This window comes from Equus caballus, chromosome 20, assembly GCF_041296265.1.
Source record: "Equus caballus isolate H_3958 breed thoroughbred chromosome 20, TB-T2T, whole genome shotgun sequence".
Lineage (NCBI taxonomy): Eukaryota > Metazoa > Chordata > Mammalia > Perissodactyla > Equidae > Equus > Equus caballus.
The window spans coordinates 9,016,857-9,038,458 of NC_091703.1; the positions used below are offsets into that span (position 1 = coordinate 9,016,857).

A 21,602-nucleotide genomic window follows, 5' to 3' on the forward strand; every position below is an offset into this window, starting at 1 on the left:
CATATGGTAGTTCTATTTTTAATTTTTTGAGGACAGTCCATACTGTTTTCCACAGTGGCTGCACCAGTTTACACTCCCACCAACAGTGCACCAGGGTTCCCTTTTCTCCACTTTCTCAGCAGCATTTGTTACCTCTGGTCTTTTGAATAATAGCCATTCTAACAGGTGATATCTCACCTCAACATGAGGTGATATCTCATTGTGGTTTTGATTTGCATTCCCCTAATGATTAGTGATGCCGAGCATCTTTTCATGTACTTGTTGGCCATTTGAATATCTTCTTTAGAGAAATGTCTATTCAGGTCCTTTGCCCATTTTTCAACTGGACTTTTTGTTTTTCTGCTACTGAGTTGTATGAGTTCTTCATATATTTTGGATATTAACCCCTTAGCAGATATATGGTTTGCAAATACTTTTTCCCATTTCATAAACTGTCTTTTCATTTTATTGGTTTCCTTTGCTGTGCAGAAGCTTTTTAGTTTGATGTAGTTCCACTTGTTTATTCTTGATTTTTTGCTTGTGCTTTAGGTGTCATATCCAAAAATCTGTTGGCATGATTCATGTCAAAGAGCTTTTTTCCTATGTTCTCTTCTAGGAGTTTTATGGCTTCTAATCTTACATTTGAGTCTTTAATCTATTTCAAGTTAATTTTTGTGACTGGTGTAAGATAGGGGTGTAGTTTCATACTTTTGCATGTGAATATCCAATTACCCAGCACCATTTATTGAAGAGACTGTCATTTCTCCATTGAGTATTCTTGGCTTGCTTGTCAAATATTAGTTGACTGCATACGCATAGGTTTATTTCTGGGCTCTCAATTCTGTTCAATTGGTCTATGTGTCTGTTTTTATGGCAATACCATACTGTTTTGATTACTAGAACTTTATAATATAGCTTGAAATCAGGAAGTGTGATGATTCCCACTTTGTTCTTCTTTCTCAGGATTTCTTTGGCTATTCAGGGTCTTTTGTGGTTCCATATAAAGTTGGGATTGTTTTTTCTATGAAGTTTTTAATTTTGAGGAAGTCCAATTATCAAAATTTTCTCTTATGGATCATGTTCATTAATCATATCTGAATCATTGCCTAACCTAAGTTTACAGAAATTTTCCCCTATGTTCTCTTCTAGAAGTTTTATAGTGTTAGCTTTACACGTAGGTCTATTATCCATTTTGAGTTACTTTTGTATGTGGTACAACGTATAAATCAGTGTTTTGTTTTTTTTTAACAAATGGATATCCAATTATTTCGGCACCATCCTTTTTGTACTTCATTACCTTTGTACCTTTGTCAAAAATCAGTCGTCCAAATATATGTGGGTCTATATCAAGAGTCTCTATTCTGTTCTGTTGATCTTTTTTTCTATTTTTACATCACTGCCACACTGTTTTGATTATTGTAGCTTTATAAAAAGTCTTAAAAATCAGATTTGCCCTCCAATTTTGTCCACTTTCTTGGAGTTCTTTTGACTATTCTATGTCCTTTGAATTTCCATATGAAGTTTAGAATCAGCTTGTCGATTTCTATTTCAAAAGCCTGCTGGGATTCTGATTGGGATTTCATTGAACCTAAAGATCACCATGGGGAGAAATGAAGTCTTAACAATATTGAGTCTTAAGAGCCATGAAAGGGGCGTGCCCGGTGGCACAGCAGTTAAGTGCTCACATTCCCCTTTGGTGGCCTGGGGTTTGCCGGTTCGGATCCCAGGTGTGGACATGGCACCGCTTGGCAAGCCATGCTGTGGTAGGCGTCCCACATAGAAAGTAGAGGAAGATGGGCATGGACGTTAGCTCAGAGCCAGTCTTCCTCAGCAAAAGGAGGAGGATTGGCAGCAGTTAGCTCAGGGCTAATCTCCCTCAAACAAAAAAAAATAGCCATGAAAAAGGTCTATCTCTCCATTTATTTAAGTCTTCTTAATTCTCTCTCAGCAATGTTTCATACTTTTCAGTGTATAGGTCCTCCACATTTCCTGTCAAATTTATCCCTATGTAGTTCATATTTTTGGTACTATTGAAATGTTTTTATTTTTTCAATTAAAATTTTTGTTTTTTTTGAGGAAGTTTAGCCCTGAGCTAACTGCTGCCAATCCTCCTCCTTTTGCTGAGGAAGACTGGCTCTGAGCTAACATCCATGCCCATCTTCCTCTACTTTCTATGTGGGATGCCTACCACAGCATGGCTTGCCAAGTGGTGCCATGTCCACACCTGGGATCCGAACTGGCAAACCCCAGGTCACTGAAGCGGAAGGTGCACACTTAACCACAGCACCACTGGGCTGGCCCCTAATTTAAATTTCTGATTGTTCATTGCTGGTATATAGAAATAGTATCGATTTTTGTATATTGATCTTGGATCCTACAACTTTGCTAATTTTACTTAACAGTCCAAGAGCTTTTTTGTAGATTTCATCAGATTTCTACACAGATGATCATATCATCTAAGGAATAAATTCACTTTTGCTTGTTCATTTTGCTTGTTCATTTCCAATGTGGATGGCTTTTCTTTCTTTCTGACTGAACTGAGCAGAACTTCCAGTACAGTGTGAATAGAAATCTTGTTCCTGATCTTGAAAAAGTATTCAGTCTTTCATCATTAAGTATGATTTTAGCAGTATTTTTTCTATAGATGCTCTTTATCATATTGAGTAAGTTCCCTTCTATTCCTAGTTTGTTTAGAGTTTTTAGCCCTAAATGAATAGTGTTCTCTAAATGAATGAATGTTGGATTTTGTCACATGTTTTTTCTGTTATTGAGATGATCATATGGTTTTTCCTTTTTAATTTTTAATATGCTGGCTTACAGTAATATAATTAATACAATAATATTATATTACATTAATAGAATAATAGATTATTATTTAACATAAAGGACCTTTTTTTTTGCCATATAAGGTAGCATTTGCAGGTTTCAAGGATTAGGATATGGATATCTTGTAGGGCCAAAAGATAGTGCTAAATAGTGTATTGCTAAAGAAAACTGGCAACACCAATGGATTTATTTATCTTTTTTTTTTTTTTGAGGAGGATTAGCCCTGAGCTAACATCTGCTGCCAATCCTCCTCTTTTTGCTGAGGAAGACTGGTCCTGAGCTAACATCTGTGCTCATCTTCCTCTACTTTATATGTGGGACGTTTACCACAGCATGGCTTGCCAAGCAGTGCCGTGTCCACACCCAGGATTTGAACCGGCAAACCCCGGGCCACCAAAGCAGAACATTCGAACTTAACGGCTGTGCCACCTGGCGGGCCCCTCTTGTCTTTTTGATAACGCCTATTCTAAGAGGTGTCAGGTGGTATCTTATTATGGTTTTGATTTGCATTTCTCTAATGATTAATGATGTTGCGCACCTTTTCATGCGCCTGTTGACCATCTGTAGGTAGAACAGGAACATTTTTGTGAGAGGATCCACTTCTCACCAAGATGCTGTCATAGACGTGATAGGAAGTGAGGTAGAGAGAACAAGTCTGACATTTCATAGGAAAGTGTTCCAGAGCCAGGAATGTATGGAGCAGGACTCCCACACCTGAAACTGACCTAGCCACAGGTGTTACAGAGGAAGCAGTATTTGGGAGAAAGAGATGCAAGACCACCTGAATCTTTGTAGCGTTGTGAAAAGCTGCCTGATTCAGACTGGGAAGACAGTGAGTGTACCTGTAAGGAAAGGGCATTTGAGTGGAGATTTGAAGGACAGTAGGCGATAATGGGTTAGGGTAGTCTGAACATTCCAGGTGGAACAATATATGCGAAAGCCACGCGGCAAAAGAATGTGATGCATTTGAGAAACTATAACATCTCCAGTGTGGCTGAAAGCAAGGCAGAGAATGGTGACATGAGATTGGAGAGGCAGGCAGGAGCTGTATCATGAAGAAACTTGTAGACCATGCTAAGGATTTTTGCTTTTACCTAAAAGTCCTGGAAAATCACTAACGTGTTTTAAGGGGCATGATCAAATTTATATTTCAGAAAGAGCACTCTGGTTACATGTACAAAATGGACTGCACCAAGCTCCTTCTTTTAGTCTTCTAGAAAAATCAAATATCATGAACGGCTGTTGTAAGTAAGCAGCTGTTTCTAAACTCCAAGGCATGTGAATTGAAAATTTACAGTATAGCCTGTGAATGTAATCGAAGAAAGATACTTCAAACACTGCTAACTTTTAACAGAATAGACGAGCACCAATTTAAAGAAACATTGCTCTGATGACGTGTATTTGGTAACTTTAAAGCAGCACATACCTTTTAATGAGATCAAAGCTAATTCACTATAAACAAAAATACTGTTCTTCATGGATATAATAGACTATATTTGATTTAAAAAAATCAATGACAACGCTCATCACTTAACGAAATCAACTTACGCAATATCTGGCAGTGGTTCTCGACCTATCCAGACATTAGAATCACCTGGGCAGCTTTTGAAATATACTGATGCCCAGATCCCACCTGGTATTTTAGCTGATTTGATCTGGGAGTAAGGCCTGGGCATTGGATATTTTTTAAAAAGCATTCAAGGGAATCCTAATAAGCAGCCACAATTGACAATCTTTTTAATAAAGTTAATAAAACTCAGATTCCAGGTCTCTTTTTGAACACAAGCTGGATCCACCACTCAACTGAAATATAAGTTTTAAAAATAACTGGGGCTGCAGCTGGCCCCATGGCCGAGTGGCTAAGTTTGTGTGCTCCTCTTCGGCAGCCCAGGGTTTCTCCGGATCAGATCCTGGGCTCGGACACAGTACCACTCGTCAGGCCACGCTGAGTCAGCATCCCACACAGCTCAACCAGAAGGACCTACAGCTATAATATACAACTGTGTACTGGGGAGCTTTGGGGAGAAGAAGGAAAAAAAAGAAAAAAGAAGATTGGCAACAGATGTTAGCGCGGGTGTCAATCTTAAAAAAAAAATAACTGGGGCAAAGCAATCTGGCTAGATTCATGGTTTGATATTGTTTTTAAAATATTAGGTTATTCTTTATTTTGATATTTCATGAGCCCATGAGGACTGTGCATTGGTTGAGTTTCTTGGTTATAAGCTAGGGAGGAGTCTAATTTTACTTCTCTTGAGTGTGTAACATCACTTCCCCCTCCAAATTTAAAACTTGTCTGCATCAGTCTGAAAAATGGGAAAATTGTTTTACCATTCATTCTGCTTAGAAACAATAGTGAAATACAGAGGCAAACTTCCCAAGGTACAAATACCCACACTGTGTTTCACATCTTGTGGTGAGTTAGTGCCATAGAAAGTTCCTGTGCTGGGGGGTGCTTTCTAGGTCAGATTGGACCTTTTGCTTAAGCTCTAGGATAGCCAGGACAGTATAAATGAAATTGGGGAAGGAAGGAGGAAGAAGCATATGAGAAAGGAGGATAATAAATCAGTGGAAAAACTTTGCTGAATTTAAAAACACTAATTTCGGAGTGTTTCAAGCTGAATCTTGTTCTAATGAGAAAGGTTACTTGATATTTAACATATATATGGATATGTTTCCTTTTGTGTGCATTCCAAAACTTTCTGTGAATAAATTCTAAGCACTGCAAAGTTGTTTTACTTGGATACCATGATAGTATCCTCTAAAAATGTCGGACGTTTCTCACTAATCCTTCACCAGCCCTGGGAATCAAGGGAGCTCTGAGGAAGGAAGATGAACATCTTGTGATTCGACTCTGACCAAGAAGTCCAGACATTAAATAGACTAGTTATATTATTAAAGAATGGTCTGAATTTATAAAACTGCACATTTTTCCTTTTTCTTGAAATCTAAGAATATGAACTTCGTAATTTAGAGGGTCACATAAAATATCAGTAAATGTTTACAAAATTAAAAGTTAATTTAATGTTTTTCAACTTACTGTGCAATCTGGGAGTGGGATATCTCGAGCCTTTGGTCAGCACATTCGATAATTTCTTCATATGATATAACCTGGAAAAAAATAAGCTAAAAAATTATCCTCTGATAAATTCTGGAATTTTTATCTAATTTTGTTTATTTTTTGATTTTTAAAAATCTCTACAAATTGAAGTTCAATGACATGACTTCCATCAATGAAAGTTTTACAATAAACAAAACATTTTCCTTATATTTTGAAATCAGAGATACGAATAGAAATAGAATGATAATGTGTCTACTCATCATGCAGAAAAAGTGAAGCGTCAAAAAATGCACAATTGTAAAGAGTCAACTATGATCCAGTTGTCTTCCACACAAGCAGTGTATGTATTGATTAAAGTTACAGTGCATTTGGTTAAAGTTAACACAGTTTTTAAAAAGTAAACTAGAACACTAAGTGGGCAAGATTTATAATTACCTCCAAACTGAAGTAGCAATACTAAGACCTGAAACTGATGACAGCAGAAGGAAAGACAGATATTATGTTCTTTGCTAGCTTTCAGCTAAAAGGCAAATGGGGGCATTTTATAATGTCATTATGAAGTAAAAAGAATTGATACAATTGTGTGATATCATCTCTCAGATCCTCTTTAGCTCCAAAATTCTGTTACTTTAATATTTGGCATAGTTTTTAAAAGATAAATATTTCTGTAAGAAAATCTGTACCTTATTTAGTAAGTTGCCTACATGTCTTTGATACTTGTCATTCTCTTCAATGAGTCTGTTGCAGTGGTCTTCTTTTGACTCTAAAAGATTTCCCAATTTTGCAATCTATGGAGAAACATCATTAAAAATACTAACCTGGAAACTGCCATGAAAGCATGGATGCTAAGAACAAATGAGAACAACCAGCTATAATTTATTCCAATATTCTCTTAAACTGAATTGTACCATAGGTGAGTCAAGAGATGCTATGACCAGATCCTAGCTAGACTGCACTGAGAACAGATGGACAGATTATAATGATGTTTCAGCTTTTCTCCAGTCTAATACTATGAAACAGCTTTGCAAGTAATTAAACATCTGTTAGTGAACATAAGTACTTATTATAATGCCACAAATCTTCACTACCTTCTTTCCCTATATAACCAATGTATAGACATATATGATTCTACCTGAAGGAAAGCACTCATGTGCTTGATGGTGCATTTCAGGTTTGATAAATATTCCCACTTGCATAAATGACTGTGAATTAAAGAAAAAGTTCAGCTAAATGTACTTCTTGTTCTCACCTATGGTTCAATTTTTATTTGCAAAAAAACCCATTAAAAATTAAAAACTGTATTTCTAAAAGTGACATCCAGGATTGATTATCAGGAAAGGGTATTCACAAGTGCTCTTAGCAGTTACCTTAATTTTCAAAGCAATTACAGAAGAAAACAACAGAAATGTTCCCATTAAATAACAATGTTAAGAATGGCCATCAATCTTCTAATGTTTTAAATATACTTACACGTCTGTAGTGAAACAGCCTGGAGGAAGCAATAGGAAAACAAATTTGCTGCAGAAATAGCAACTTTTTTTGTTCTTTCTCTCTTATATAAATAAACTAATGGGGACAGTATCAAGTCAGTGGTCCTACTCCTCTGACCACATACATTATTTAAGGTAGGGAGTACAGACATTATTACCTCAATTTAACAGACAGAACCAAGGCGAAGAGAATTTAAGAGATTTTTGAAAGGATATATCTAGAAGTGGAAAAGACTAAAATCCATCTTTGTCATCCATTAGCATAGGGCTTTTTCCATTCTATTGCTTTGCACCTCCTCACTGCATCCTGGAGGGTGGAGTTCCACTCTTAGCGTCACATCCCTCATGACACTTTACTGAAGCAACAAGGAATTCCTTCTCACTTCTGTTTTTCATTATAGACTTCATGGCACATTTTAAATTTCTTTAATGGCTTTCAAGTTCAAAGTAATAACTCTTTTAAGTCCTCAGATTGAATTTTTTTATTTGCTAACCTCAGATTAAAGAAAGAAGAGCAAAAGATTTCTTAAAGGATATTTATTTTAGAGATAAAAGAATAGCTTTGTAAATCAGCTTTTTGGATTACAGTGAAAAGGAATCCAAAATTTTAAGTCCCCATTAAAGAGTGTAAATTTTAACCACTTTAAGAGTATAACTGATATACAATAAACTGCACATATTTAAAGTGTACGGTTTGATAAATTTTTACATATGTATGCAATTATGAAACCATCACAGCAATCAAATAATGAACATATCCATCACCGCCCCTCCCACCAGAGCTTCCTCTTGCCTCTTGGTGATCCCTTCGTCTTGCCTACCTTTCCTCCCTAACTTCCATACTCTATGCCAGCCCCAGGCAAACACAGATCTGCTTTCTGTCACTACTGATTAGTTTGTATTTTCTAGAGTTTTATATAATGGAACCAAACAGTATTTACTCTTGTCTGGCTCTTTTCCCTCAGCACAATTATTTTGAGATTCATCTAGGTTGCTTGTGTATCAGTAGTTCATCCCTTTTTCATTACTGAGTAGTATTTCATTGTAGGGATATACCACAATCTGTTAATCCACTCATCTGTTGACACACATTTGAGTTGCTTTCAGTTTTTGGCTATTATAAATAAAGCTGCTAGGAATCTTCATGTACAAGTCTTTGTATGAACGTATGCTTTCATTTCTCTTGGGTAAATACCTAGGAATAGAAGGATGGCAGGTGTATGTTTAACTTTTTAAGAAACTGCCAAAGTCTTATCCAAAGTGGTTGTATCATTTTACGTTCCCACCAGCAGTGTATGAGAATTGCAGTGGCTCCACATCCTCACCAATCCTTGGTATGGATAGGCATTTTTTTTGTTTGTGTGTGTAACATTCACCCTGAGCTAAAATCTGTTGCCAATCCTCCTCCTTTTTTAATTTTTTTCCTTGAGGAAGATTAGCCCTGAGCTAATATCTGTGCCAGTCCTCCTCTACTTTGTATGTGGGATCCTTCCGCAGCATGGCTGATGAGTGGAGTAGGTGTGCACCTGGGATCCAAACCTGTGAACCTGGGCCACCCAAGTGGATTGGAACGCACAGGGCTTTAACTACCCAGCCATAGGGCCGCCCCCGACAGCCTTTTTTTTTTTTTGAGATCAGGAAGGTGAAAGGTTCAGCATAAGAACCCATGGATGAGACTAGAGAAGAACTCACACACTCTCCTCCAGGGCCTGGATTTCTATTGGGATATTGGGCTGTTTCCCTAAATGTCCCTTCCCAGCTTTCACTCAATCAGAGCACTCACTTTCCCCCCCAACTCCCCAAGTTAACATCTTTCTCTGTACCCTCACAGATTCCATCCACTGAGCAAACTCTGATATGTCTGTCATTCGCTCTCCCAGCTACTCCCTCCTGAACTATGTCCCCTTCATAGTTTTCCTGCCTCCCGAAATCTCCAGGAAGGTATTTTATCCCCTGTTGGTTTTTTTTTTTTTTAACCTTTTGACCCCCCTTCACCTATTTCTCACACCCATCTCCTGCCTCTGGCAACCACCAATCTGTTTTCTGTATCTATGAGCATTTTTTTTTAGATTCCACATAAAAGTGAGATCATATTTGTCTTTCTCTGTCTGACTTATTTCACTTAGCATATCACCCTTGAGGTCCATTCATTTTGTCGCAAATGGCAGGATTTCATTCTTCTTATGGCTGAATAATATTCTGTTGTATGTATACACCACATCTTCTTTATTCATTCATCCATCCATGAACACTTAGGTTGTTTCCATATCTTGGCTATTATAAATAGTGCTGCAATGAACATGAGGGTGCATATATCTTTTCAAGTTAGTATTTTTGTTTTTTTTCAGATAAATACTCAGAAGTGGAAGTGCTGAGTCATACAGTATTTCTAATTTTTTTGAGGAAACTCCATACTGTTTTCCATAGTGGCTGCATCAATTTACATTCCCACCAACAGTGCACAAGAGTTCCCTTTTCTCCACGTGCTCATCAACACGTGTTATTTCTTGTCTTTTGATAACAGCCATTCTAACAGGTGTGAGGTGATAGCTCATTGTGGTTTTGATTTGCATTTCTCTGATGATTAGTGATGTTGAGCATCTTTTCACGTACCTATTGACCATCTGTATGTCTTCTTCGGAAAAATGTCTATTCAGATCTTCTGCCCCTTTTTAAATCAGATTATTTCTTTTTTGCTATTGAATTGTATGAGTACTTTATATATTTTGAGTATTAGCCCCTTATCAGATATATGATTTGCAATTGTTTTCTCCTTCAGTAGGTTGCCTTTTCATTTTGTTGATGGTTTCCTTTGCTGTTCAGAAGCTTTTTGTTTGATGTAGCCCCAACTTATTTTTGCTTTTGTTGCTTTTACTTTTGGTGTCAGATTCAAAAATTCATCGCCAAGACCTATGTCAAGGAGCTTACTGCTTATGTTTTCTTCTAGTTTTATGGTTTCAGGTCTTATGTTCAAGTCTTTAACCCATTTTGAGTTGATTTTTGTGTATGGTGTAAGATAGTGGTCCAGTTTCATTCTTTTGCATGTGGCTGTCCAGTTTTCCCAACACCATTTATTGAAGAGACTGTCCTTTCCCCATTGTATATTCTTGGCTCTTTTGTCATATATTGACCACATATGCATGGGTTTATTTCTGGGCTCTCTATTCTGTTCCACTGACCTATAGTCTGTTTTTATGCCAATACCATACTGTTTTAGTTACTGTAGCTTTGTAATAGAGTTTGAAATCAGGGAGTATGATGCCTCCAGCTTTGATCTTTCTCAAGATTTCTTTGGCTACACGGGGTCTTTTGTGGTCAAAATTCCATGCAAATTGTAGGTTGTTTGTTCTATTTCTGTGAAAAATCCCACTGGAATTTTGATAAGGATTCCACTGAATCTGTGGATTGCTTTGGGTAGTATGAACATTTTAACAATATTACTTCTTCAAATCCATGAGCACAAAATATCTTTCCATTTATTTGTGTTTTCTTCAATGTCTTTTAATGTCTTCCAGTCAGTCTTTTTAGCAGACATCCTAATAGGTCTGTAGTGGTATTCATTGTAGTTTTAATTTGCCTCTTAATGATGCTGAGTATCTTTTCATGTATTTATTTGCCATCTATGTATTTCTTAGTGAAGTGTCTCTTACAATCTTTTTGCTTACTTTTTAAATTGGGTTGTTTATTTTATTATTATTATTATAGAGTTTTGAGGGTTCTTTACATATTCTAGACACAAGTCCTTTATCAGGTCTGTGATTTACAATTATTTTCTCCCAGTTTCTGGCTTGTCTTTTCATTAAGAGCTCAATATTCTGAAGTTTAAAAAAATTTTCAAAATAGAAAAGTTTTGGAAGACAGTCTATTAAAGTCAAATCACTGAAAAAGTCTAAAATATTTTCATGAAATCATACCAAATGTACTTTTTAATATGTAAAGTAATATTTATGGAATAATTTAAAGGATAAAGTGGTGGCAACATTTTTCTTTTGTAAAGGAAGACACTACCAGATAACCTTGAACATGGTTGTTTGACCACCATTAATGAAAGCTGTCCTTTAATGTGGTGTGTTTTCCTTGATGTCTCAGAGATGCTGGAATGTTCAGAGCTGGATGCTAGGAATTGAACCCACTCAAAGTCTCCACCAAAAGAAAACCAATTTGAATAAAACAAGAGAAACTGATGGTTGGTAAAGTGACTTTCTCTGCGCCTGACTTAACACGGCAGGGGATACAGATCATTGTGAGAGAAACACATGAGAGTTCCGGCGAGAAGCAAACTCCAAAGCTTTGTCCTGCCCTCGACCCTCCCGTCCACCAGACAGTTCACAGAGGAGCCTTCTGCCCGGCTTTCACTTGGCCCTAGATGTCTGGATCCATAGATCCTGTGCCTGGTGCCACTGCGCCCCCATCCCAACCTCCTATTTGGTTGATGATTCTTCAGGTTTCCCTCCTAGGCTTTTCGCATGCTGCATGGTTTGTGGCCTTGTTTAGTCCTTTGATGTGGGCATCCTCTGTTGCCTCCAGTGAAGATCTCAGCTCTCATGGAGAAACTCTTCCCCCTACTCCTCACCCTTCTCACCCTCCCCCAAGTCAGTGGCCATACCTAAGAGAAGGTAGAAGAGAAATCAGATTTGGGGACAAGCTAAATTGAAGAAAAAGCAAAAAAAATCTTCAGAGGGGTACTAGGCCCAGGAATATGTGCTGTATGGATTTAAAACACTTTGGCTTGGAAAGCAGTCTGGAGTCTCTGCATAGTGAACATTTATTCTATCACAATTCTTATTCTTTGAAAATATAGTGCATGTGTTAAAATCTGTGTTAAATGAGAATTGTTAAAATCTGCATATATTAAAATCTGTGTGGGACTGTCCCACAGACACAATTAATAACAGCAACATACTGAAAAATGTTCCATCTTACTGTAAGGATAAACTCAAAGGGCAATTGGTTAGAAAAAATTTAAGTGATAATATTTAATTCTGGCAAGGTTTTGGTGAAACAGTACCAATGACACACTGATATCCGCAAGGTAAAATTCAACTCTTTTGAAAATTCATTTGATTATGTACATAAAGATCCACATGTATATTTATAGCTTTAAAAAAAGCGTAATCTCACTTTTATAATTTATTCTAGGAAAATAACCCACAAAGGAAAAACCTCTCCACATAAAAGCAGAAAGAGGGGCTGGCCTGGTGGCACAGCAGTTAAGATCGCACTTTCCACTTCTCGGTGACCCGGGGTTCGCTGGTTCTGGTCCCAGGTGCGGACATGGCACCCCTTGGCAAAAGCTATGCTGTGGTAGGCATCCCACATATAAGGTAGAGAAGGATGGGCATGGATGTTAGCTCAGGGCGAGCCTTCCTCAGCAAAAAGAGGAGGATTGGCAGTAGTTAGCTCAGGGCTAACCTTCCTCCAAAAAAAAAAAGGAAAGAGCCCAAATATCCAACAAGGGGAGGGGCTAAAAAAACCTGTATTTCCACTCTGGAATATTATGTGGCCATTAAGAATTATATATAATCAATATACAATCTATAAGGCTAGCATAGTAACATGTAAAAATGTGTGGTATATTAATTAAAACAACATTGAAGAGTTTATGTCACTATGATTTCAACTCTGTAAAAGTATGTGGACAATGACTGGATGTGTCTGAAATGTTCTAGCATGAGCTATGATTTATTCATACACTAAAATACAGGAGTGAAAATGAGTAACCTACAGCTACTCCTATCACAAGGAAGAATCTTGCAATTATAAGGTTGAGGGGGAAAAAGTTAGAAAAGGATATACAAGATACAATAAAAAAAGATATGCAAAACAATATTATGCATTGTTTAGAGATACACATGTGTGCAGGAAATAAAGAAATGCATGGTAAAAGTGAACACTAGATTCAGGATAATGGTTACCATTGGGTGGAGGGGAGGAAGTGCAACCGAAGAGGGGCCACGGGGGCTTGAACTATATTCATATTTTATTTCTTAACCCGGGTGGTAGGTACCTGCATATTTGTTATATTTGTGTTTACACAGTTTGATGTGAAATATTTGGAATAAGTAATCTTTAAGAGAGCATCACAGCCCTTACATACGTGGAGATAGGAAATAAGGTCTAACCAGACCTCCCCACTTCCGGGTGCGTGAGGGCTAACAGCAGGTGCAGCGGCATGCTCTCCTCTCCCCAGCTCTCCTTGCCCATGGGGCCTGCCCACGTGTGCTGGAGCACACGGTGTACAGGCACACCCACAGGAGTTGTGATGGGCCTTGCCAAGCATCTCGAAGAAGCAGGCTCCAAGGGCAGGGCTGAGTTAGGCTGAGGAAGAGCCCATGTCTGGCCTTGTCCACAGCAACATACGCTTGATTGTAGCAGAGGAGGAAGTCCTCTTGGAAAGCTGCTCACCCGTGCTGTGTGGACGACAGGCACCAAGGCAGAGAAGCCAGCCAGTTGCTGGTGCTGAATGAGATTCACGCAGTCCAGGAGGGACTGCTCAGTCATGAAGTCCTCCAGAGGAAGATTTCCCAGGTTGAATCTCCTCTGAAGTCCCCCTGTATTCTAGATTTGTGGACATAGTTTCAAGTTAATAATATGTTAACTTGCTCCAGTATATTATGAGGCACTGCAATCGAAGTGACTAAAGAAAATGAGGTGAACACATCTTGTGTTAGTTTCCTATTGCTGCTGTAACAAATTAGCACAAACTTAGTGGCTTAAAACAACACAAAAACATCATCTTACAGTCAGTAGGTTAGAAGTCTTATGGGGGTCTCACTCCACTAAAGTGTCAGCAAGACGATGTTCCTTTCTGAAGGCTTGAGGGGAGTCTTTCCAGCTCCTAAAGGATGCCCACATTCCTTGGCTTGTTGTTCCCTTCCCTGACCTTCAAAGCCAGCCATATTGCAACTCTGACATCCTTTAGTAGTCACCTCTCTCTCTCATGTGGCTGGGAAAATTTCTCCACTTTTATGGATACATGTGATTAGATTGGGCCCATCCTGATAATCTAGAATAGTCTCTTTCCGCATTTCAAGGTCCTTGATTTAATCACATCTGCAAAGTCCCTTTTGCCATAATTGCCTAGATGCCTTGTTTTATCAAGGGATGCAAAGTCTCTCTTGCCATGTTCCAGGACTAGGGTGTGGATATCTTTGGGGGGCCATTGTTATGCCCATCACACACCTCTAAGAAGATCAGCGAGGCCCCATGACTTGAGGTGCAAGTGGCCTGGCCATAGAGCCAGGGTGTTTGGCACTCTCTAGTTCATAATTCCAGGTTTCCTAAGAAGCTTTTGCTTGCATTAACACTTTTTCTCTATCTTCCATAACACTAGGTAAAGACTATCTGACCACATCCCTGACTCGGAGATACCTTATCAAGAGCTTCCAGGACCAGGAGACATTTTCCACTTGACAGTTAAGCACTTGCTAGAACCAGCCAGAAGGCAAAGCTGGGGTCAAGGACCCTGTCTCAGTGGAGAGGAGGTCAGGGGGTGAATGGAGCAGACAGCAGGATCAGAATCGTGAAGAAGAACCAAAGGCTAGGGGTCAGACGGACCACAAGAGAAGCACATGACAAAGCATCAGAGGAGGTGTGAGTCATCAAATTTAACTCCAGCAGACCAAGTCTTGCTGGCCCAGAGTTCCTTAGAGAATGAGGAGTGAGCCTACTGGAGCATACTTCTGCATTTCAAAAACAAAGAACAAAAACAAAACCCTTTTTATCTTGGAAAATTTCAAACACATACAAAAGTACAGAGAGTAGTAAAATGAACCTCTATGTGCCCATCACCTAACTTCAACAATTATTAACATTTTTCCATTATATTTTCATCTGTCTCCAACCTCTCCCCACTCCACTCTCACTCTGCCACCTATTTATTTTAAAGCAAACCTAGTCATCGTATGAATTCACTCATAAATACTTTTCAATATGTATCACTAACAGACAAGGGCTTTTAAAAACACAGTGATACCACTATCACATCTGTTATAATTAACAATAATTTCTTAATATTATCTAATACCCAGACTGTGTTCAGTTTTCTGCTATTATCTCACAAATGTCTTTTCATAGTGGGTTCGTTGCAATCAGGATCTACACAGGTTTCACACACTGCATTTGGTTGAGTTGTCTCTTAAGTCTCTAACCTCTTTTACTCTGCAACAGCTGTGCCTCTCCTCTCTCCCTTTTCTCATGCCAATTGTTTACTTATTAGAATTTTTCACATTCTGGATTTTGTTATCATGGTGTCATTTAATATGTTTCTTTATCCATCGTCACTTGGTAGTCAGGTCCAGAAGCCTGCTTTCAGATCCAGTTGTTCTGATGAGAAGACTTTATAAATAGCGCTGCGTGTGTCCTCCTGCATCACGTGAGGGTGCACAGGTCTGCCTGTCTCACCTTTAGTGGGGCTGAGATTGATCAGCTGGCTCAGAGGTTTGTCAATCTGACCCATTCATTAGAAGTTCCCTATCAGTCTTGAACTTAAAGGTTTTACAAGGAATTACGATAATTCTCTAGATTGCTTATTTTCTTCAGGGATGCAAAATATAATTTTCTAAGTGTATCTTTTCTTCTGCTTTTAAAAGCTTACATTCTTCAGTGAAGAACTCTCCCTCTTCAATTATTTGGCTTCTCTGAGATAAAGTTTGTACAGGGCAGACTGTAGCACGTTTTGCAAGCACCATGGTGTGTCTGACACACTTTCATTTGTGTCCTTGTTCTCATTCCAGCTTCCCACTGCTAGGGGGATTAAGGTCCATTTTCATGGCCGTTACCCCCAGGCCAGGAGGCATAGAAGCTGATGAGGAATGATGGATTTATTGCGTGCTCTCCTCTTTTCTCCCTAGGCTCAAATTTTACTGGTCTACAAGGTCCAACTCTCATCCCCTTCACAAAGTCTTCCACGAGTCTCCCGCTTGGATGCCCTCTGTTCTTCCTCTGAATTCCAGTCACTTGACAAGCGTTCCCTCTGTTAGATGCTTGTCCCCGTGTCTCTTTTTTAAAAACTTTTCCTTGATTCCTCATAAATAGTTATTTATGTATTTTATCTTCTTTTCTACATTCCTTGGAAGCAGGGCTTATCCGTGATCTAGCTTTCTGTCTCCATAGTGACTAGCATTGCTTAACCTTTCATGGGAAGTCAATAATTACTTATTTAATGAAAAAAGATTAATGAATTAGAGCCCTCACAGCATTGGATTTTTGTTTTTCCTCTTAAACAGAGGAATGCCAATTTTTAATAATTTAGAAATATGATGATAGACTTCTCTAACTATTAAAAAATAAATTATGTTAAGTGATCTCTTTTTCATTATAGTGGGATGCAGTTGGATTGTAACTTTCTAGACACTAAGATATTTTCATTTTCTTCTACCATATTTTTCCTGTTTTATCTGCCTTCATCTTTTCCAGCTTTATTGAGATATAATTGACATATAACACTGTGTAAGTTTAAGATATATAATGTGTTGATTTGATACACTTATATATTGCAAAAGGATAACCACCATAGTATTAGCTGACAACTCCATCACCCACATAATTGCCATTTCTTTTTTGTGGTGATGCCTTTATCTTTAGATGCCATCTAAAGTAAACTATGAGTGCTATTTCCCAAAGCACCCCAATCATGGTTAATGTAAACATCTATTGCTATGAGAATTGTGGCAGCACATGCAACTATACAAATGTACTTCATTCACCATGAAAAGTAGCACATAAGTTTTTATTTCTGCATTTTGAAAGAAAAAAGTTTGATTAGTCTAAACAGAAATCAGGTGGGACAATATTCAAAATTTCAAAACCTGAAAATGCAAACTTCAATTCTCTGTTTTTGTGGATGAATAATACTGCCACTATGCCAGTGTGTGACAATTTAATAAGCCAATTTTTTGAAGGTTGATAATTTCTTAAACTTGGTAATAAAATTATGTTGCATATAAAAATGATAGCAAAGCAACAAAAGTTCTTTCTTACCAGGAAATCAAGCTCTTCATTTAGATTGTGGTACTTATCCAGTTTGGCTCCCAATAAGAGAGGTACATCTCTGACCTTCTTGGCTTCATTTGAATCAAAGTCTGTAACCTGAGATTAAATATATTTGTGCTCACTTCCAATACTTTCACACTCCTTGGAAGATTTGACAATAAATACTTTATTAGTTTATCAAAGACATCTTCAGTGGCTAGAATAATAGAAGTGTAGAACTTAAAGCCAAAAAATTTCAACAAATTTATCAAAAGACCATAAGTATCTGAAGTTGTATTTTTGTATGTTAAAGACAGTACACAGTAAATGTGAAACTCACCTCAATAACCTGATCTTGAAATGCTTTTTCGTTAGCAATTAACTCTCTAAAAGTTGTGATTCTGTCTTTATGTTTCAGTAGCTAGAAAAAAAAAAGCATTTTACATTTCAGAGAAGGAGAGGAAATACAACTACATTTTATACCATTTACAATAAAATCATCAAACCGTGCACAGTCTAATCTCTGGTCTCCAAAGGGTCTACTGTTTCATAGCTCGTGTGCAGAAAAGAGTTCCCCAGCAAGCCTGGGACTGCCCTCCTTGGAAAGGCCTGCTAGCGAGGCTGCCCCCTGAGTGGCATCTGGGGACCTGGATTGTGGGAGCGTTTCCATCATCCCTGATGTGAATGGCTCACTATGCTCACCTATTTGTACAGAGAATGCGGTTAATGCTGAACACCTCTTTCCTTCTGGAGCGTCTGGTATTTTGGTACTTGCTAGGCAGGAGGTGCCTCTGTGAACAGCTCCCAGTAAAAACCTTAGGCACTGAGTCTCTAACGAGCTTCCCTGGTAGATGACACTTCACAGGCATTGTCACAAGTCATTGTCCTGTGTGACTCCACTGGACAAGACTCTGGGAAGCTTGAGCCTGGTTTCCTCTGGACTTTGCCCCATGCACCTGTCCCCTCTGCTGATTTTGCTCTGTCCTCTCACTGTTGTCCCCCATAGCTGTGAGTACGACTGTATGCTGAATCCACCGGTCCTAGCAAACCATCAAACCTGAGGGTGGGCTTGGGATCCCCAGGAAGCTTATCCTAATATTCAACTGTTTTTACAGGCAGGCTATTAAAATTCTTCTTTAAAGAAAAAAATTAGCCAAGATTTTCTGGATGCAATTTATAATCATTTCTCATTTGTTTTTTCAGTATAACAATAAATCTTAGTATTCAGTATATGAACTTTTCCAAATATCAGTGAGGTAAAAGTGTACTGCACAGAATATTTTTTTAGTATGAAAAATTTCCAATATTTTTTAAAATAGAGAAAAAAACTTAATGACCCCACCATGCAACTATCATCCAGCTTCAACTATTAACAGCTAATGGCCAATCTTGTATCATTTATATCCCCAACCTCTTCCTCCTCCCTCATTCCCCTTCACTGAATCAAATCACAGACATCACATCATGTCATCTGCCAATATTTCTGCAATTACACAGAAATTTACCAAAAGAACATAAATATCTGAAATCGCATTTTTGTAACCTCCTGCTCCAACCTGAACTGGGCCTATTTTTGAAGGTTGGTTTAAGAAGTGGAGGCCAGTGGGTTTTCTGCATGTCTATTTATTCCCTGATGTGTTTCTCCACAGGTTGGCTAGGAGACAAAGAGATTCCCCAGAACACTCGCAACTAATTTTCTGTCCACCTCAGTTCAGAGGAGTAATTTCCTGATGGGCTAGGACTGAATTTGTTACAACAATCCAAGATCCCAGATTTGAATGTTTTTATTCCTTTAGCCAGATTAATCTGTCACTTCTTTATTCCTCTCAGATTAAAAATGGCACAAGTTAACATCCTATCACCTTCTCTATTTAACTTACTCTCTTAATTTTATCCCTCAGTCTCTGCACCACTAGACCAAGAAAGGAACAACTGAAGAAATTCCAGGAGCCGCTTCCCTTACCCTTGTCCCACTTGAGAAATAAAACAATGTGTTTTCGATGTCTCCATTATTCCAAGTGACGAAGTTTGAAATCACTGCAGGAATGTCAAAATACACTATTCTTCAGGAATCAGTAGTGTCATGCAAAAGGGAAAAAATAACCATCCCAATTTTTTGGTAGATGAATGAGATTTTCTAATACAGATTTACGTTCTAGAACAAGGCAAATGTTGAACAACATATCTCTTTAGTCAGGGCCATAGTAAAGGTAATCTGGTTTCTCTCTTTTTTTTTTCTTAAGATTTTATTTTTCCTTTTTCTCCCCAAAGCCCCCGGTACGTAGTTGTATATTTTTAGTTGTGGGTCCTTCTAGTTGTGGCATGTGGGACACCACCTCAGCATGGCTTGATGAGTGGTGCCATGTCCATGCCCAGGATCTGAACTGGTGAAACTCTGGGCCACCGAAGTGGAGTGTGTGAACTTAACCACTCGGCCATGGGCTGGCCCCTGGTTTCTCTTTTTAAAAAAGCCAAATTTTAGGAGTTTCTTTATACTTTTACATTATCTTTTTTTCGACTATTTTTCTCACCAAAAATGACACAAATTCTAGAATGAAGGCTAAATACAGTACCTGTATATCTAAATTTTTCTTTTTAAGGTGGAAGCTCTTCAATTTTTCTAGCATTATATCACTCACTTTCTCACTCTCTTTGAAATGTTCAGCATCAGGATTGGTGATGTCCTAAGGGTAACAGTTTGAGAAGTTATAGTAAAAATTTTCAGTAAAGCTAAAAGGAGGAAGGACAACACAAAAAAAGAAAATGACAGGCCAATATCACTGATGAACATCGATGCAAAAATCCTCAACAAAAAACTAGCAAATTGAATACAATGATACATTAAAAAGATCATACATGATGATCAAGTGGGTTTCAATCCAGGGATGCAGGGATGATTCAACATCCACAAATCTATTAACCTGATACACCACATTAACAAAATGATGAATAAAAATCACATGATCATCTCAATAGATGCAGAGAAAGCATATGACAAGATACAGCATTCATTTATGATAAAAACTCTAAATTAAATGGGTATAGAAGGAAAATACCTCAACATAATAAAGGCCATATATGGCAAAGCCATAGCAAATATCATTCTCAATGGAGAAAAACTGAAAGCTATCCCTCTAAGAACAGGAACCAGACAAGGATGCCCACTGTCACCACACATTTAACAAAGTATTGGAAGTCCTAGCCAGAGCAATCAGGCAAGAAAAAGAAATAAAAGGGATCCATATTGGAAAAGAAGAAGTGAAACTGTCACTCTTTGCAGACGACAGGATTTTATATCTAGAAAACCCTAAAGAATCCACTAAAAAACTTTTAGAAACAAATGAATACAGTCAAGTCGCGGGATACAAAATCAACATACCAAAATTGGTTGCGTTTCTATACACTAGCAACGAAGTAGCAGACAGAGAAATTAAGAATACAATCCCATTTACAATTGCAACAAAAAGAATAAAATACCTGGGAATAAACTTAACCAAAGAGGTGAAAGGTCTGTACACCGAAAACTATAAAACATTGTTGAAAGAAATCGAAGAAGACACAAAGAAATGGAAAGATATTCTGTGCTCTTCGATTGGAAGAACTGACATAGTTAAAATGTCCATGCTTCCTAAAGCAATCTATAGATTCAACGCAATCCCTATCAAAGTTCCAACAACATTTTTCACAGAAATAGAACAAAGAATCCTAAAATTTATATGGAACAACAAAAGACCCCAAATAACCAAAGGATTCCTGAGAAAAAAGAACAAAGCTGGAGGTATCACACTCCCTGATTTCAAAATATACTACAAAGCCATAGTAACCAAAATAGCATGGTACTGGCACAAACACACACACACAGATCAATGGACAGAATCAAGAGCCCAGAAATAAACCCTCACATTTATGGACAACCAATATTCGACAAGGGAGCCAAGAGCATATGATGGAGAAAGGAGAGTCTTTTCAATAAATGGTGTTGGGAAAACTGGACAGCCACTTGCAAAAGAATGAAAGTAGACCATTACCTTACACCGTGCACAAAAATCAACTCAAAATGGATTAAAGACTTGAATGTAAGACTCGAAAACATGAAACTTCTAGAAGAAAACATAGGCAGTAGGTTCTTTGACATCATTCTTAGCAGCATATTTTCAAGTACCATGTCTGACCGGGCAAGGGAAACAAAAGAAAAAATGAACAAATGGGACTACGTCAAACTAAAAAGCTTCTGCACAGCAAAGGAAACCATCAACAAAACAAAAAGACAACCTAAC

The 21,602-nt window shown here is 38.0% G+C and overlaps 1 protein-coding gene and 1 long non-coding RNA gene across 18 annotated transcripts in view; one reads left to right on the top strand and one right to left on the bottom strand.

Moving 5' to 3' along the window:
* Positions 1 to 19,337, top strand: part of LOC111769257 (uncharacterized) — a 39,493-nt gene extending 20,156 nt beyond the window's left edge. For both annotated transcript variants that reach the window (XR_002802111.2, XR_011429886.1), the window contains exon 3: positions 19,227 to 19,337. This is a non-coding gene — a long non-coding RNA (uncharacterized lncRNA). The remainder of the gene's footprint in view (positions 1 to 19,226) is intronic.
* CAGE1 (cancer antigen 1) overlaps positions 1 to 21,602 on the bottom strand; it is a 45,633-nt gene that overhangs the window by 8,596 nt on the left and 15,435 nt on the right. For 12 of the 16 annotated variants that reach the window (XM_023624419.2, XM_023624416.2, XM_023624418.2 and 9 more), the window contains 5 exons: positions 19,899 to 20,009; positions 17,666 to 17,746; positions 17,335 to 17,442; positions 6,547 to 6,651; positions 5,843 to 5,913 (listed from right to left, as the gene is read on the bottom strand). In XM_023624419.2, the coding sequence (XP_023480187.1) occupies positions 5,843 to 5,913; positions 6,547 to 6,651; positions 17,335 to 17,442; positions 17,666 to 17,746; positions 19,899 to 20,009 (476 nt within the window). The remainder of the gene's footprint in view (positions 1 to 5,842; positions 5,914 to 6,546; positions 6,652 to 17,334; positions 17,443 to 17,665; positions 17,747 to 19,898; positions 20,010 to 21,602) is intronic. The other 4 variants (XM_070244919.1, XM_070244917.1, XM_023624417.2 and 1 more) reach the window with 1 other exon arrangement.